This window comes from Cimex lectularius, unplaced genomic scaffold (genome assembly GCF_000648675.2).
Source record: "Cimex lectularius strain Harlan isolate CLEC.00 unplaced genomic scaffold, Clec_2.1 scaffold289, whole genome shotgun sequence".
Taxonomy (NCBI): Eukaryota; Metazoa; Arthropoda; class Insecta; order Hemiptera; family Cimicidae; genus Cimex; species Cimex lectularius.
The window spans coordinates 326,657-344,379 of record NW_019392889.1 but is presented as its reverse complement, the minus strand read 5'-3'; the positions used below and the strand labels follow the sequence as shown (position 1 = coordinate 344,379).

Sequence of the window (17,723 nt, the reverse complement as noted above, 5' to 3'; positions counted from 1 at the left end):
ATTTTTTTATCTAAAATTTTCTAGCATTGTATAAATTCATCTTATTTATTTATTTATTTTTAATCTAAAATTTTAAATTCATTTTTTTATCTAAAATTTTCTAGCATTGTATAAATTCATCTTATTTATTTATTTATTTTTAATCTAAAATTTCTAGCATTGTATACATTCATTTTTTCACATCCTACATGTATTTGTAAAATTCAAGGAATGTTTATAAATCCCATGCTCTGAAGATGATCTCAATAAAGATCGAAACGTTGGCACGATAAAGAAAATTGTTTTTCCAAAACCTCCGTCACATCAGACCGCATCTCACGATCTCCGAATAATCATTGACTAACAGTCACTAAACACCACACATTTATAAAAATGATGTTTTCGTAAGACTTTTTTCAGCATGAAATTACTATTGAAATAAGCATACTGACTTACTGTTGACAAATTTTTAAAAACCAGAGGTAAACTTCATATCGTAATGAATTTATAACACACTTTATATTGTAATTTTTACCGTTTAAAAATTTTCTATAAACAATGGAAAATATTCTCCAAACTCCCAGGACATGTGTTCGATCATTTGCAGACTTATTACGAGCCAGGGACAAAGAACCGCCGTGGTGATTTCAGGACGGAGAACAAAATAGGAAGTGAAAGTAAGAAAGATAATGGCTTTATGGATTACCCGGCCGTTTTCCTTTTCTATCATAATTTAAAAACAAACGTGAGAATTACAAATGAATCGGGGACGGGAAGAAGAGAACGGAAAGGCGGCCCTTTTCTTTCCGGCATTGACGAGACAATGTCATCATTGGTGACAGATCGACCCGCCCGATAAAAGCCTTCTTGTGACATCTTATCCTTTATGATAAAACCTTCGGCCCAACCTTTGAACCTTATAATTATTTTATGCGACTGCTTATTAGGCTTACCGTCGTAATGGTTTGGCTGTTTTTTCTTTTTTGTAATCACTTTCACCTGTGGATGAACTTGGGTGCCCTTCGAAGTCGTTTCTGATAGTAATCTTGCCTCCCCGGAGCCTGAAAAAAATTGAACGTAAACATTAAAGAATATTACAGTTTAGAACATTAGGACAGATCCAATAATTCTTAATCTATCTCTCCTCTTCTTTTCTCACACTTTCTTTTTCTCTCTACCTCCCTCACTCCCTATATTTATTATTTATTAACATTTACGTTGACGTTTCGAGAATTTACACACATCATCAGCAATATTGTATAGTATCCGAATAATAATTTACTGTATCCATATCGGATTTTAAAAGATGTAACACTTTGCATCCAAAAAGGATTTAAATTCAATATGGATATAGTAAATTATTAGTCTAATAAACATTTTATCATTTTTTATGGTTTTTGTGTATGTTATGTTTTTTCTTTTTCTCGTTTCCACTCTGCTTTTGTTCTTACTCTCCTGCNCTCTCCCTCTCCCTCTTTAGATCTTTATATCTTTAAAATTTAGCTATGTCAGATCTATTGTATGTTACACACTACATGCTAAATTTTACTAAAATTGATTAAAGCTACGACGATCTATGAACCATAATTATTTTGTTTGCTTATTTTGTCTCTGTTCCAACTATCGCCTGGTTGGACAGTTCTGTAAGATTTGTATATAACTATACTATTTTCTCAATGTATGTTTTGTACTGTTAGCAATAAATAAAACAACATTACGTTAAAAAATTTGTATTTATTTAATTTTGTAAAATCCAACTCGTCGATTGTAAGAAAGGTTCATATGACTTAAATCTGCGAATATAAATAAACAAATAAAGTGTTTGAATTCAATTGTCACACAAAAACCCAGTTGGAAGGGACTTTTCCTTATTTGTTATTCGAAATAATTCACTCTCCGACAACGGTTACTAAATCGTAAAAGCATGTTAACATCAATTTCGTAAACCGTGTAGCAAGAATTGGCTCCTTTTTTTCTTATCCGTGTTTGACAACAAATCCTTTTCTCTACATTAAATTTGATGTTTTGTTTTTACCCTATACATAAATAATACATCGGAGGAATTATGTTTCTTTTAAAAAGAGATACATACCGAATTTAAGACCGTCTGTAGAATATTGGTCCTCGGGATCGTCCATTTCATCTATAAAAAAAGGAAAAATTAATATCCGAACCAAAAAGAAAAATTTAAACAAATAAAATTTGTGTAAACTATACAAAAAGATTCAGGTGACCGACGGTTGTTGATACGGAGGAGAAGGTGAGATATTTCAAACTAGGAGACCTTGGCGGTACTGACCTACATGTGACTATTTACTTCCTAGATGTTACATCTTTGGCATTATTATCTCAGTGTTTCAGGAAACCTTGCCATATCTTTCAGGAAGTTTTTAAGTTTTTGTTAAAAACTCCTCCGTGACTCCGTACACATTTATTTAGCCGTTTTTCCCAATTGGGAACTTAACTACACACTTTTGGCTTCGTAATGCCCCATAGGAAGTGAATTTTCAATCGGTTACTTCTGCATTTTTATCAGCCTCCTGGATTATAATTTTAAATATTTCCTTTTTTCTTAGCAATAGGTCGAACTTACATAGAAATGGGGAAAGAAATTTTTAAGCAATAAACTAATTGCTAATTAGTTTATAATTTTATAGTCTGTTTAGACTTATGACTACTAATAGTAAATAATTTTCTTTGATGATGAATCAGAGTTGTTTTCTGTACTGTCTTATTGTTTATACGATTCTGATATTACGTGAATATTAATATTTTCAGAGGTTTACGTCTGGTCGTGTTTCATTTAAAAAGATTCTGCCTGACCAAATTAAATTACACCCCCATAATGTTGAAGAAAATTGTTTATTGAAAAACCATAAATTTTTTATTTTTTTAACCATTTACAAGAGGTTAATGGAGACTTCAGGGAGTTGTTTGCTGGAAATACTTTTTGGGACATGGTAATTTTAATATTGGAGAAGAAGGCAGAAGAGGGTTGTAGGTGAACGGAAGAAGAAGGCAGAAGAATTCTTAGAGATTAAGATGAAGGTTGTAGGTGAACCGGTTCGAAGCTTTCCGATGAATTGATGTTGTAATTTTGATCTCATCAAACAGCCCAGGTTAATTGTGTCATTGTCACCGCCGAAAGACAAACAATAAATATCGATTTAATAAAGACGAACACCTTGTAACCTTCATGACCGTCCTCGAAAATTATTAATGTTCCTCGTCCGATCAACGAACATGACATAATCGATTGTTGGCAGAAAAGACCCCGGAACAACTTTCAAGACCCGATCGGACGCATTTCCAGCACATCTCGGCCGGACGAGTGGCCAGAGTTCGCGAAGGTGTGTCACTTTCACTCTCCTCCGGCTCTCAAGAGAATTCACTTTCCTCGAAGTAGCCCCGTCTCCCAACTGGCACACTTTACATAACCCACTTACACCACATGTTACTTAACACTGGTCGATTCCCCGTCCTATGCAGTCACATAAATTCTTCTTTTTTTTTAATGTACACACATATGACTAATGAGAGAACAGGTACCACTACGTGCCGTACCAGTAAAAAAACGTAACTCCAAAGGGAACCACATATCTTACAATATTCTTTGTGTTTTTCACAATTTGTCATCTTTTCAACAAATTAAAATAAAAAATTAATAATTTAAATATCACTTGTTTTTATGTTAACAATTAATCAATATAGTCACGTAGTAAGGGGTGTGTGTTGCACGCGCGCGCATGAACGAAGGGTCAACCTTTTTAACATTTCAAACTGTATCAACAGATAGAATATCTGCTGATATAGTTTGAAAAATTTTAGAAGGTTGATCCACGTTCCTGGGTTAGTCTGTTTGTTGTATGTGTGTAAGAGGGAGGAAAAGTGGATAGAGAGAGAGAGAGGAGAAAGAGAGAGAGAGACAGACAGAAAAAAAAAACGAGAGGAAGAGTGTGTGCATTATTGAGAAAAAATAAAGAAGAAAAAATAAAATATACAAGATTAAAAAAAGAAGAAAGAGTGTGGAAGAGTATTGAGAGATAGTTGCAGCAAAATGAAAAAATCAATGAGGGAGGGTAGAAAGAGACTGGGTGTGTGTTAGCTATTAAGAAAAAAATTGATGCAAGATAAAAAAGTTCTAGTGGAAAGAGTGTGATAGAACGTTGAGAGATAGTTAAAAATCAAGAAGAAACGTAAGAGAGGAGAGAGAGAGATAGAGATAGAGATAGATAGATAGAGAGAGAGAGAGAGAGAGAGAGCATGTGTGTGTGTGTGTGTGAGAGAGAAAGTAAGTGTGTACGCTAGTGTTATTGAGAAAAATACGTTATGCAAGATTAAAACTAAAATTTAAATTTAAAATTTAAATTTAAAATTTAAAAACTGACCATAAGTTTGTAAATAAAATTCATGTGAAAATTAACCCTAACAACATTTCCAATTACCATCCAAAGGCTATTGTCAACACGATCTAGGTTTTTCAATGGTCTTTCCATTGGTGTAATCAAATTTATCGTAGGACTAACATTTTATGAAATAAGAACAACCGGAAAAGTGCAATAACTCGAAACAAATTTAGCATATGACTTTGGACAATAGGGGCTAATTGTCCAATTTGACATGACCGTAAATACTAACGTATGTTCGTGGGACACCCTGTATATAATAACATAAACTCACGTATGTTTGAATAAAGTTCTGTAGGTGTATCTTTCATTGGACATGAACAATCCGAGAACTCTCTAGAAAATTTTGGAAGGTAACAACAGAATGCATCAAGCAGGAGAAACCTCGACTGAATGGACATTTTAAGAAGTTTGGTATAACCCAACACGGCAGATTCTGCAAAGATGCAGAGATGATACCAACACACCTATTAACCATCCGTGGCGCTATATTTGCCCGGAAAAGAAAGTGTAAAAAACCATAGAAAAAATTCAATCACTGAAACTAGACCAACTAATAAAGATCCTTGATGAGCTAGGACTCACCGGGGTCTGTAAGCACAGAACGGTGATATAATAACTCTAAAGTGCGCATTAAATTGCACATCCCGAATGAAACATCTACATCTACATCTAACACAAATACTACATGAAAAAATTTCCACTAATCGGACAAAATTCCTACATATAAGATTTTTTTTTAATTTTAAAAGCTACCACACGTTACTATTGCCTACAAAGATAAAACTACAAAATAAATTACTTTGTATAACAAGTTCTTATCAAACCTGTGGTCATGCGCTCAAATAATAATTTTCAAGACAATTTTAAAGGTGAACGGCTTTTTCAAACTTTTACGATTGCATAAGAAGAAATTGACAGCAACAACAGGTATATAACTTCTATATACATTTTTCTGCATGTGAATGTTGAAAATAATAGTATGCATTCAGCCAGAATTGCATGTATGTTTGTTTATTTTTGCGATCTAAGATTTGATATATAAATAAAATTCGTAAGTACTGAAAAGCAATTGCGAAGTGATAAATAGGTCATTTCCAGCAAGTTTTGATATGGTTTGAAATTTTTATTTGGTTATTGTAAAAAAAAAAAGGCATTTAATAAAGCAACTTTTGGCTTTATTTTGGCCACTTTAATTCATTTGAGAACTGATCAAAAACTAGAACAATGTCGAATCTATTACACTAGGGTAAAAAAAAGGGCCAATCACGCCTCCGATTTGAGTCGACTCGGGGAAGATTACAATTTAAAACATTAAGAAAAGGAAACGCGGAAGAAATTAAATCTGGCATTAAACAAAAAAAAATTAGGGAAGAAAAATGTCCAGAATTATAAACCTGACCTTCATTATAGCCGATAGATCCCAAAACCTTCGCGCTCCTTTTGCAGGCCTTCGATTTTTTTGATGTCAAACCGAGCCAACCGGGGTGTTTATCATTCAAAATATTCATTTATACGGATCTTTACCTGTAATAACTTTCTTAAGTTATTATCTGATTGCTATTGAAAATGTATTATCAAAATATTGTGTGTTTTTTGCGAATCATATTTTTAAATACAAATAAATTAAAACTGGTCAATGCACAAAAGTGATTAACTTCTTCATAGAACATATATATCATATAACTAACTTGTCTTTAAATCTAAGTATTAAAAATGGCAAGAAATAGAAATGAACAAAAACCAAAATGTGTACTTTTATGGAAGATTTCATGATATTTGATACATATAAACTCTCTTTTGTAAAAATATCCATAGAAATAATGGCCATATTGGACAAGAGTGAAACGTTCTATAATTTTAGTCCAAAAGGGCAAAAAAAAGTCAGAAAGATTTATTGAAGTTAAGCAGTCGTGTAAATTTTCGAAACAATGCTTTACCAATTTTACTGGATAATCCAAGGATTCAACTGAAGTTTTAATAAGGCGATTGATACATTTATTTAAACAAATTCGACTTTCGTTTTCTGCACATCGAAAAAACACCAGAACACAAATTTGTAATACAATCCAAAAACAAAATTCATTTTTTATCCAATCTTTCGCCTTCTAATGCCTACAATTTTGGTTAAAAAAATCGTATAAATTGTGATAACTTTGAAAAGAAATTGACTCAGGTAAATTTTCAAAGTTTTACTTTATAGAGTACGAGAAAAGACATAAACCTGGTCTCTGTAAATAAATTAGAACCAGAGATATAAAATAAAAATTTTGAATAGTTTTTGTCGATTTCACCCTTATATTTCTCATTTATAATGACTTAAAAAAATCTTATAGCCTGATAGAACAGATATTCAGCTTTCCATCTGTTGTATTAAAGTAGAATTTGAATAAAATACATAGGAATTATGACGTTTTAAATGGATCGCAGGACATCGCCGAGAGAGAAAAAAATTACCCCGATGGATCGTACCAAAAAACTACATATTTTTTCCAAAAATCGCAATAATTGTATTAAATTTAAACGAGTGCCCTAAACTGCATGAAACTTTACAGAAGTTTAGAACATTTTAAACTGTAGTAATGGTTCAAACCTGGCCATTGTAAATAAAGGAAGACCGAAAATATAAAATAAACGGTTTGAGGAGTTTTCATAGATTTTATCCATTTCTTTTATAATGACATAAAAACTAAACGTTTTCATATAGGATAGAACAAGAGAAATTCAACTTTCCATCAATTGTACTAACGTTGAATTTGGATAAAATCTGGAGGAATTGCAAAATTTTAATGATGAATGATGAACAAGTTTGTTTTAATTGTTGTCTAAAACCGGAGGCACCAGGTGAATCAAACGAAAAACTTTTTATCCTTTCAAAAATCACAATAAAGTTTAAAGGGGCGTCGGTGGCCGCAACGGTTTAGTCGTTGACACGGCGCTCATCTCAGTAAGGTAAAGGCCCCGGGTTCGAATCCAGCGGCCCTGCATTCGAACCCGAAATACATACAAATCTGCTCTTTTTCAAAAAACACCGGCACCCCAGGGTTGATATAACCTCCGCTGTAGCGAACCCTCGTAAAAAAAAATAAATAAATAAAAAGTTTAACACGAATGTACATGAAACTTTGCAGAACCATATAAATTATACGTAATGATTCAAACCTGACCTTTGTAAATAAATCAAGATCGGAAATATAAAATAAAACATTTGAGGAGTTTTTGTTAATTTTATCCATATTTACAATTTATACTGACATAAAAACTAAACGTTTTCATACAAGAAAAATGAAGAGATATTCAGCTTTTCACCAGTTGTAGTAATCATAAATTTGGGTAAAATTCAGGAAACTTATGAATTTTTATAGTGGAACACCTGACATTAGAGAAAAAAGTTCCCCCGCCGACTGATCGAACCTAAAAATGTCTAAATTTTGTTTGCTATAAAAATTCGTATATAAGGGCTTTAAAGTGTGCTTAAAACGAATCCGAATAATTTTTCTTTAAAAAAATTTTTTTTACATAGTTTACTGAAAGCGTCTTTTGGTTTTTGCCACTTTTTGTATATCTAGTTTCATTTCATACGTCCTTACATATTGTTTACCTATCCTATGTACAAAAATAAATCGATTGGTATATAAAAACCTTGAAATACATGTACAACAATGAAAAAACAATTATATTTAAAAAATTATACCACCAAAAAGATTACTTAAAATTGAAGATTCCAAGTCCCAAGGTTTCCCTTGAAAGTGTTAATTTAGAAATCTTCCAGGCTTTGAATCAAAACGCATCTTTGAATTTTCTCTGGAGGTGCATAAAAATTGATGATCCCTAGACATTAATCTTTCTTGGATATATTTAACTTGGCTTTAAGCATTGCGATTTCTGCGATACTGCCTTCGTGAATTTTGAGTTTTTTTCATTTAAGACGACCTGAAGATCTGGACATCTGTGCGATTGATGTCACTGCACTTATCTTACAAGGATAAAATATCAACTAATTGAAGTTCAGTTATTATTGTCTTGATTTTAATATACGAGTCGCTGGAACAATCTAAATTGTTCTTTGAAATTCGCCGTCTTTAAATAATTGACGTCAAAGAATTCACGGATTTTCGTATGAAGTAATAAATGCGAGAATTGTGAAACGTCAATAAGCGGTGGCTGGCATTGGAGCTCATTTGCGCTTTTTTAAAACACCCAGACCGTGTGTTCTGTTCAAAACCAGGCGACATTGTCTTGATTTTTTTTTTAATTAATTGCAACAACAGCAGTTGCAACCGTAGAACCAAAAAAGGAAATGACCCGACCTTTGTACGGCGATTGACGATATTTCCAAAGTTCGCCCTTCTCGCCGATATCGTACTTCCTTTAACGAAGGACGTACCGATTTTTGTTTACCCCAATTAGTCATCAGTAAAACCGGTTGTGGCGTTTTTACTGGAAATCAAATATAGTCCGTACGCGTTAAATATGCCAATGGGAAATTTTCAAAAAATGCCTGTCACTCATAGTAAAAGCGTAAAAAATTGCCTTTTGTATATATTTTGAAACCGTTGTATGATTTGTAAAACGGTCAAAAAAACATAAATGATATTCGATTATTAATCAATTCATTCAATCCAGAACAATTTAATAAAAAAAATTATCCGCCATAATTACCGGCTAAGTGTTATTTACAAGTGTAAATACAGTGGTAGGTGAGATAATTAATTTTCACGTCGTCCATACCATAAATATCAATTATATTTTTAATAGCGTAGCTGGTACACGCTAAATGTAAATTTTCCAATGTTACTCAAAAGATAATTAATGCAATATCAATCGGCACGTGGGGAGGGGGTCACAATCTCGCTTTTCTTCTATCGAAATTCATTTGCAATAAAAAAAAAACACAATAATTTACAGGTTTCCTGAAGAAATTGAACTGCACCAACCTTTTTATTTTTATTTTAGGCGCTCATCCTTGTAACGTAAAGGACCCGGAGGAAACTTACTTACGAATAAGCTTTTTTCCAAAAACACCGGCAGCCCGAGAATTCATATATCCTCGTAGTTAAAATACTCTCGTTTATGTATATATATATATATATACATAGTTTACTCAAAGCGTCTTTTGGTTTTTGTCACTTTTTGTATATCTACTTTCATTTAATACGTCCTTACATATTATTTTCCNTAAATTACATTAGAGATAACTGAGCTTTGATAAATTTCGTAGTTTTGTTTTTGTCGGCCGTAGTGGAAAAAGTATGGTAGCTTGTTGGAATTGAAAGAAATTTTTACATTTAGAAATTTCGTCCGATTTGTTTGTAATTTGCCATAAAGTACTTGTATAAGCTAGACATATGTGTATTATACAGAGTATCCCATGAGCATATGTAAATAGGAGGTCGTATCAAATTGGACTAAAAATCGTCCAGGCATCAAACGGATTTTTTAAATTTGTTTTATAAAAAAAATTAAATCTTTAGTAATTGAACATTACTTGAACATTAGAGATAGTTGATATTTGATAAATTAAGTACGTGTGTTTTAAGTCCATTGGTAGGGGCAACCGGACCAACAAAATCTTACTTTAAGATCTGAATCATTATAAAGATTATTGTATACTGAACATGAAGCAGGGTTCGAAATATATAAAATTTGTAAAAAGATTACTGTATGTAACTTTTTTTATTAAAAAAACCTACAAAATCTTTAAACTTTAGGCAAAAAGTTAAGAAACTCGTAAAAGTCTTCTAGATGATTTTTTTTTATTTTGTTTGCTTTAAGTTAACTGCTGTGCTATGAGGGGGCGAGCATAAGCTCCGAAACACATGACCAAAAATAAAAAATACTTTAAAAGGTTGGTCCAGTTGAGTTTAATCAAGAAAAAATGCTAGTAGTTGGAAGACAATTTACAGATCAGAATTTTTTTAAGCAGTTTATAAGTTTTTGAATATTTGAGAAGTCAGAGGTTATATTTTATTTAAGTGTCGGTTTATGTATTTCCAACAAAAAAAATTCCATCTTGAGAAAATTTGAAAAGACGACCATACAGGTTAAGTAAAGTATGTTGAAAAACTCCCGTATAGAGACAAAATTTAATAAAGATTCGGTCAAATTTATAAAGCGTAAATAAAAAAAGGAAAGGCATTGACCCACTGGAGGAGGGGACGATTGTTTATTCGCGAAATTGAATCGAGTATATTCACGATCAGATAGACTTGGAACAAGTGCAATTTTGGATTTTTATCGCTTTCGTGATTTTAATTATAAAAGGACCGAAGAAACACAAAATTCGAAGAGGGTGGAGAAAGCCAAAAACCAAATAGGGGTGGGAAAAATTAACTCAATTTGGATTGTTACTATTGCCAATTATTTTTTTTTTGTGTCTTTTTTTTTTTAGTTTTGATTATTTATAGACAAATTACGACGTTTTTTAAGTTTATAATTCATTTTTAAACTTAAATTGTAATTGGACAATTTATTTTCTCAAAAGGCAAATCATTTCTGTCAAAATTATTCAATCACCCAGCATAAATCATATTGTCAAAATGTGTGGTGATTAGTGACCGTTAATCGATAATTATTCAGAAATCGTGAGATGCGGTCTGGTGGACCAGAAAAACTAGTGAATTTAATAAGTTAAATGAAGTATATCTTCACTAAAGTTCTCCATGGCCAATTCATTTGCGCCGAGAATCAAANTTCTATCTCCTTGTCCTTGGACTTGATTATCTGTTACAATAATTGCATATCGTCAAACTTGAAGTTTGCACTATTCACATTTTTTTTAAATTAATTTTCTTAACTTGTCTATCAATGAAGTCATAATTTAACGTTTAATTATATCATGAAATCTTTGGCTTCAATTTAACATTGTTGAGTTCAAAGTTTACTACATGAACCGGACCGGTTCGACCAGTTTTGGTGTTGTAACATTAGTAATAATCCTGTAAACATTAGTAAACCCACAAATGGTTCATTGGACATTCTAGCCTTTGTCAAAAATTATAAAAATTAAATTTTAGAAAATTCAGTGTTTAGTTGGTCTTAGTGCTTTTCAACTCAGCCACACTTTAAATAAAAATTATAAATCAATTTTAATTATGTACTTCCAGCAAAAAACATTCAGTCTCCTATAAAAATAAATAAAAAAAGTTTATTCCTATTGAATATAATCCTAATATTATTTTATTTATATTTATTTGTTATATAAATTTAATAGTGAAAATAATAAAATATTTAAATAGGATTTTGATAGAAAAATAAAAACTTGATGAAAAATTAATTGTGATGTTTTTTTGCTTGTATTTTACTTCTCGAGCGTTAAAAGTTATTTGTTTAAATTTATTTAAATTTTGTTGTTCACCACTCACATGATGTATATCTGTAAGGACCGTTGGGGTTGTTGTCTGTCGATGAGGTTCTTAAAGACTGCAACCGATGCCGACTCTCTTTCATTTTACTCGCCCCTCCTACGTCAGATGGCCAAAGTCCCCGAGGTTAACCCACCACCACACGGCCAATCGGTACACCTTTCACCAAGATCTTGAGTTGTACATCTTCAGTTCTAAGAGGGCCGGATATGCCGCATTGTTAAATACTTCAATTAAAAGGCCGGGGGTTTGGAAACCCCGGGACGCGATTTGCGTCAGAGGGCAAAACGTGAATAGATGGAAAATTTTGAAAACGATTAACTTGAAGCTGTAAGGTAGTTTGTACCAAGTACCACACTAGTCTAACTCGGGACGTTTTTCTTCAAAAACCGCCTTATATGAAATTGTCACAAAAATAGCCTGACACTTAGCGATTTATTTAAGAAAAAACAACATACCACAAAATTACAACGTTCGTTGCAAGTAAATCAACCCAATTAGTAATTATAAACATTTTGAATTATACAAATGTTCAATTTTTTCATAAATTTACTGTACAATTTTAAAAAATTTACTTTTAACGAGAATTTTTACGTGAAAAGCATCGATTTCAATAACTTTTCTGGTAGTGCTAGATNTCGGACCATGGACAATATGAACTTTTTTGTTCATTTTAGGGTGAAGAATCTACTGGAGAAGTTTGTAGCACGAGTAGCAATTCACCCTGTATATAAAATATATATAAAAATATATACTCTTATAGGAGTGTTATTGTCAATGATTTTTTTTTTAAATGAATACCTCGAATTTGCTCGCATGGTTTTCATATTTTTGCAAACAAAGTTTTATTGTTATTATTGTGCTATAATAACACTGGAGATATACAAACAACTTTTGTCTATATAAATACTGTAATAAAACATTATAAGAGTGGAGTATAACGAAATAATCCTTAAATTTTGCACCCCCTAGGCAAAACTGGATAAATAAAAAACAAAACACTTTTCAGGATTGCGATTTTAACGTTAGAGTTTGGTACAAATTGATTGATAATTTTTGTTTAGTTTTATTTCACCGAGCAAAGTTGTTTCGTGGAAAATGGAAAGAGAGTAAGTGAGAGAGTGTGCATGTGTGAGTGATAGAGAGTTAATGAGTGAGTGTGTGAGAAAGAGAGAGTGAGTGAATGAATGAATGACCAAAGTTTTATTTTAAAATCTCCCAAATTTAGATCGCGAACTACCTGTCTTTCAGTTAACGAGCGAGAGAGAGTGAGTGAGAGTGTGTGTTTGTGAATGAACGAATGAACATAGTTTTATATTAAAATCCGTAAATTTAGATCGCGAACGACCTGTCTTTCAGTTAACGAGCGAGAGAGAGAGTGAGTGAGAGTGTGTGTTTGTGAATGAACGAATGAACATAGTTTTATATTAAAATCCGTAAATTTAGATCGCGAACGACCTTTCTTACAATTAACGGGAAAAAGAGAGAGAGAGAGAGAGAGAGAGAGAGAGAGAGAAAGAGAGAGAGAGAGAGAGAATGAATGAACATAGTTTTATTTTAAAATCGCGCAAATTTAGATCGCGAACGACCTCTCTTACAATTAACACGAGAGAGAGAGTAAGAGTAAATTTTGGCACTGTGTGGTTTTAATTATGTGTGATTCCATGTGAGCCGCAGGTCTAGTGTGGTTCCTAGATATTTGGCCTCCTTGGAAAATGGGATCTCCCCGTTTAGTTTTTTTGTTAGCTTTTAGGCTTCCTTGTGAATGGAAGTTCTGTGGATTTAATAGATAGCTCTTCCATTTTTTTCACCACGTGCCAACCAGGATGAGGGCTCGTGTTACACGGTCCAGTACGATGTCTTCAGAGCAGCACTTTACCGCTACGGCAAAGTCGTCCTATTGCCTAGCCAGGTCTTCCTTCTTGTTCCAATGTTTGTAGGAGTTCGTCTACCAGGATTGATAGAAACTCCCCCCCGTGGGTATCCCCTGTCCTAGGTGGATATAAGTATCTTGTTCGGTAGGCCTTCTTACACCCATTGGCAGATTTTTTCCGAGATTCCTGTTTTTGATTGTTTTATATAGAGAGGCTGTCGTTGCGCTGTGAAAAGCTCCCTCCATATCTACGAAGCTCTGTGTAGCTTCTATCTCCTTGTCCTTGGACTTGATTATCTGTTACACAGGTTGGTATGCGAAGTTCTTCAGTTGTCTCTCAAATGTGGTTCTCTACCAGTCTTGCTAATATTTTTAACACTAACGATGTGAGGATGATAGGTCTTGTAGTCGATGGATCGTCCTACTTTTGGTATGTACTCCACTCGGACTCCATCTTTTATGATGTAGCTCCATCCTAGGCAGGATCTGAATATTCTCAGGAAACTCTCTCAGTAAGGCATGATGATGCCTTGACCTTTTTGTAGTGGCGCTGGGTAGATTCCCTCTACTCCTGACGCCTTATATGGGCTAAACTTCTCACGTCCCTGCTTATGGCTTTAAGTTGACTCTTTTCTACTCAGAAGGGTGCGTCGGTGGCCGCAACGGTTTAGGTGTTGCCTCGGCGCTCATCACAGTAAGGTAAAGGCCCTGGGTTCGAATCCAGCGGCCCTGCTTTCAACCCAACATACTTACAAATGGGCTTTTTTTCAAAAACATCGGTTTATATGACCTCTGATGTTGCGAACCCTTATAAAATTTTTAAAAATTTTTTAAAAACTTTCTACTCGTCCTTTGTGGGTCGGTTTGGTTTTGAGTTCTCAAGGAGTATTTCTTCCTGGATTATTTCTGTTTCTGAAGTGATTTTTAATCAGGAAAGAGAATCTGTTTGTGTAAAGCTTCTGTAGTAGTGTAAAGTGTAAAGGATCTGCCTGAACTGCCTCCTTGTACTATCCTTGGCTAGGGTTTTGTTTGTGCAATCACATTGAGATGTTTCTGTGATTTGCTCACAGAATCTCCGCCAGAGTTCAGTTTAGCTTTTTAGATTTCTTCGTTGTACTGAATAAATACTTATACAAAGTAATAAATATTTTTTGTGGAACAGTGAACATTGGAGAGAAAAATTGCCCTCCCCGGCGAATCCGACCAAAACATATTGCTTTTTCTACAAAAATTTGTATTAAGAGGCTTAAAGAGTGCTTATAACGAAAATTATTTTTTTAAAGCGAAAGGTTTTTTGGATATACTTTACTGGAAGTCTTTTGGTTTTTGTAATTGCTTATGTACATATATATAAAATCTCATTTAATACATGTTACATATTTGTTTTCTTATCCTACTAACAATCGTCAAATAACCTCATATGATAACCTCAAAATGCCCTTACATAAACACTAGGGGGTCCATTGGCTAGATCGACTCGAATCTAACATTTTTGAGCTTGTATCACCAAAATAAAATTAAAATTTGTTGTACCTCCCCATGTGACATAGGTTTCAAATATCCAAAACCAAAATGCATCTTGAATTTTCCCTTAGGTTTCGACACATGTTATGCCGGTCTGCGATATAAAACAGTTGAGAAAGAGCGATTTGTCATATACTCGCTTGAAGAGAAAGTGAATGAGTCTGAATGAACAGTGAGTTCAGAAGAAGAGGGAGTCCGATTAAACGCCTCTGGTGAATTTTTTATTTAAAATTTTATTGCCCATTTCTTCCAGACTGACGGCTTTTATGACGCGACCCAAAGAGATGGTCATATTTTACGTCGTGTGATATGAAATATTGGGACACGACTGTCTGTCATTCTCATGTATAACCCTATCTCTAATAACTATTTAAATGTATTGAAATAACCCAAACTTTAAGATATGAAACAATGCCTGGTTCAACTAGGCTAGTGGAACAATGACAACTTGATTTGAAAGAATATCCAAAATGAAAATTTAAATTACTTCCAAGTACATTTAGTCAAGGATCGTCTGAATAAAACCAAATTTTCCTGAATTCTGCAGCGATTTGTTGAAAGGGTTATGACAAAAATACTGTCTTTGATATTCCCTTTTCATTATAATCTAAAGTTCTGAAAAATGATTTTTTGTTAAGAGATTTTTTTTCGAAATTGATCATCATGAGATCGTCTTTATTGAACGACCTTCAAAAACGATTAAAAAGATAACAGAGCTTTTATTATTTTGCAAAAAGATTTCGCTTAGCGATTTTATCATTACCATGATGCTAGAGGACATGAAAATTATTATTTATCCAGATTCTGTAAGCTAAATTGTAGATAACCTTCATCAATATAATAAATATTAAAATGTTTTGCTGTAACACCAGTGCCAGTGTAGTAAATGGTATAGTTTCGACATAAAGTTTTAATGAAATTTATTTTATTTTAGATTCTCGATTCAACTTTGATTGAACTTCAGTGTCCAATTTCAAGTTTAGATCCTTACATAAACGATCCACCTTGAAGTCAAAACACTTCGAATCGATTTTATCTTCATCAGGAAGTGATCGAGCGAAAAAAAAGTATAAATCAACAAATCAAATTTATGTTTAAAGTAAATAACTCACGAAAGTCTTTATCTAAATGGAAAAACATTGACTGTCACATTTTTCAAACTTTGTATCATACGTACATTTATAACTATGTATAGTCGAATATATAGTGTTATTTAATATTTAGAAACATTATATGATCGCCGTGATAGAATAATATAAGCTATTTTCAACTGAATTGTCACCCGAAGCCCTTAAATCTACACGAAATTGGGTTATTTCCTCAATGTTGTTGTATAAGGATGACTATTTATGTAAGATCCGGTAGGAGGGTTACCAATACCCATCAGCTTCCTGAATTTTATACTGTTTTGTACATGATGAACATTTTCACTTCACATTTAGTCCATTTCAAAAGGTACTTATGACTATCGGAAAAGTATTACTCCCGTTCGGAGTTAAACCGGTTATTTACTGACTTCATACCGACGGTCTTAAGACTCTGAACTTCGCCATAACCAAAAGAACGGGTTATGGATTAGCCAACGAAAGAATGGGTAAGGCAAGGTTTATCCCAATGGATTAATTGTCAAAATAAATATTTTTTAAAAAACTGGTTTAAAATAACATCAGGCTAGGTGACGAAGACCAAGCCGGCGTTTTGGTTCATCGACTATGCAAAGTACCTCAGATCATAATAACAAGTAAGAAAACCAAAGCAACTGCTTAATTTATTAATTAATAAATAATAACAGACAGAAAACTGACAGTAGACAGAAAAAGGCGAAAAAATTAAACATATGTACAAAGGGGGACCTTATAAGGTTGTTAAAAATAATTTTTTTCAAAAACACCGGCACCCTGAGGGTTTATATGACCTCTGCTGATGCGAACCCTCGTTAAAAAAAAAAAATTAATTATAACTAAACCCTCGTTTCCTTCGTTTATAAATAGTATCAAAAAAGTTCATTTGTGTATTTATAACACGACCTTCTTCACTAAAATATGTCAAGTCAATAATCCGATAGTCAATGATATATGTTAACAATTTACTAAAACACTTTATGCAGGAATGATCAATTATGTCATTCCTGTTTTACTATGTCATTCAAACAAAGTGGTCGTTAATTTTCATCTAGCAATAAGTTTAGAATGGGAGAAATTGATGATGGTTTAGTACCTCATATTGGTCAAGACCAACGAAGAAACAAGCTAATCATGTACTGTCCAAGGAAAAGATAACATGATGTTTCAATTAATTAAGGTTTTTAGTTGAGATAAAAAAGTCAATGGCACGAGCGGGATTCGAACCCACGATCTTCGGCTAGAATACGCCGCTGCTCTACCACTTGAGCTATCGTGACCTCGATCCACTCGGACACCAACTTCCTATCTGAACCCCACCTTTTGAGTTTTCCCTCCTTTTTGCCATTTTTCAATTATGGAATTATGTTTCAATATTGTAACAATTACTTTTTTAATGTTACCACTTCATTTATAGTTCAGCATTAAAGTAAATTACATTTTTGTCTTAAATTGT

General features: G+C 33.1%; 2 protein-coding genes across 4 annotated transcripts in view; one reads left to right on the top strand and one right to left on the bottom strand.

The window, feature by feature from the left end:
* The window catches only part of LOC106666473 (scavenger receptor class B member 1-like), a 99,224-nt gene that overhangs the window by 36,488 nt on the left and 45,013 nt on the right, over positions 1-17,723 (bottom strand). The window contains exons 1-3 of one of the 2 annotated variants that reach the window (XM_014393694.2): positions 11,750-11,850; positions 2,072-2,122; positions 933-1,040 (exon numbers count right to left, since the gene is read on the bottom strand). In XM_014393694.2, the coding sequence (XP_014249180.1) occupies positions 933-1,040; positions 2,072-2,122; positions 11,750-11,834 (244 nt within the window). In that variant the 5' untranslated portion in view covers positions 11,835-11,850. Of the gene's footprint in view, positions 1-932; positions 1,041-2,071; positions 2,123-11,749; positions 11,851-17,723 lie in introns of those variants that run through there. The other variant, XM_024229084.1, reaches the window with a different exon arrangement.
* Positions 4,897-17,723, top strand: part of LOC106666472 — a 27,608-nt gene continuing 14,781 nt past the window's right edge. The window contains exons 1-2 of one of the 2 annotated variants that reach the window (XR_001340434.2): positions 4,897-5,315; positions 16,081-16,305. The gene's annotated coding sequence lies outside the window, so the exon portion shown is untranslated. Of the gene's footprint in view, positions 5,316-16,080; positions 16,306-17,723 lie in introns of those variants that run through there. The other variant, XM_024229083.1, reaches the window with a different exon arrangement.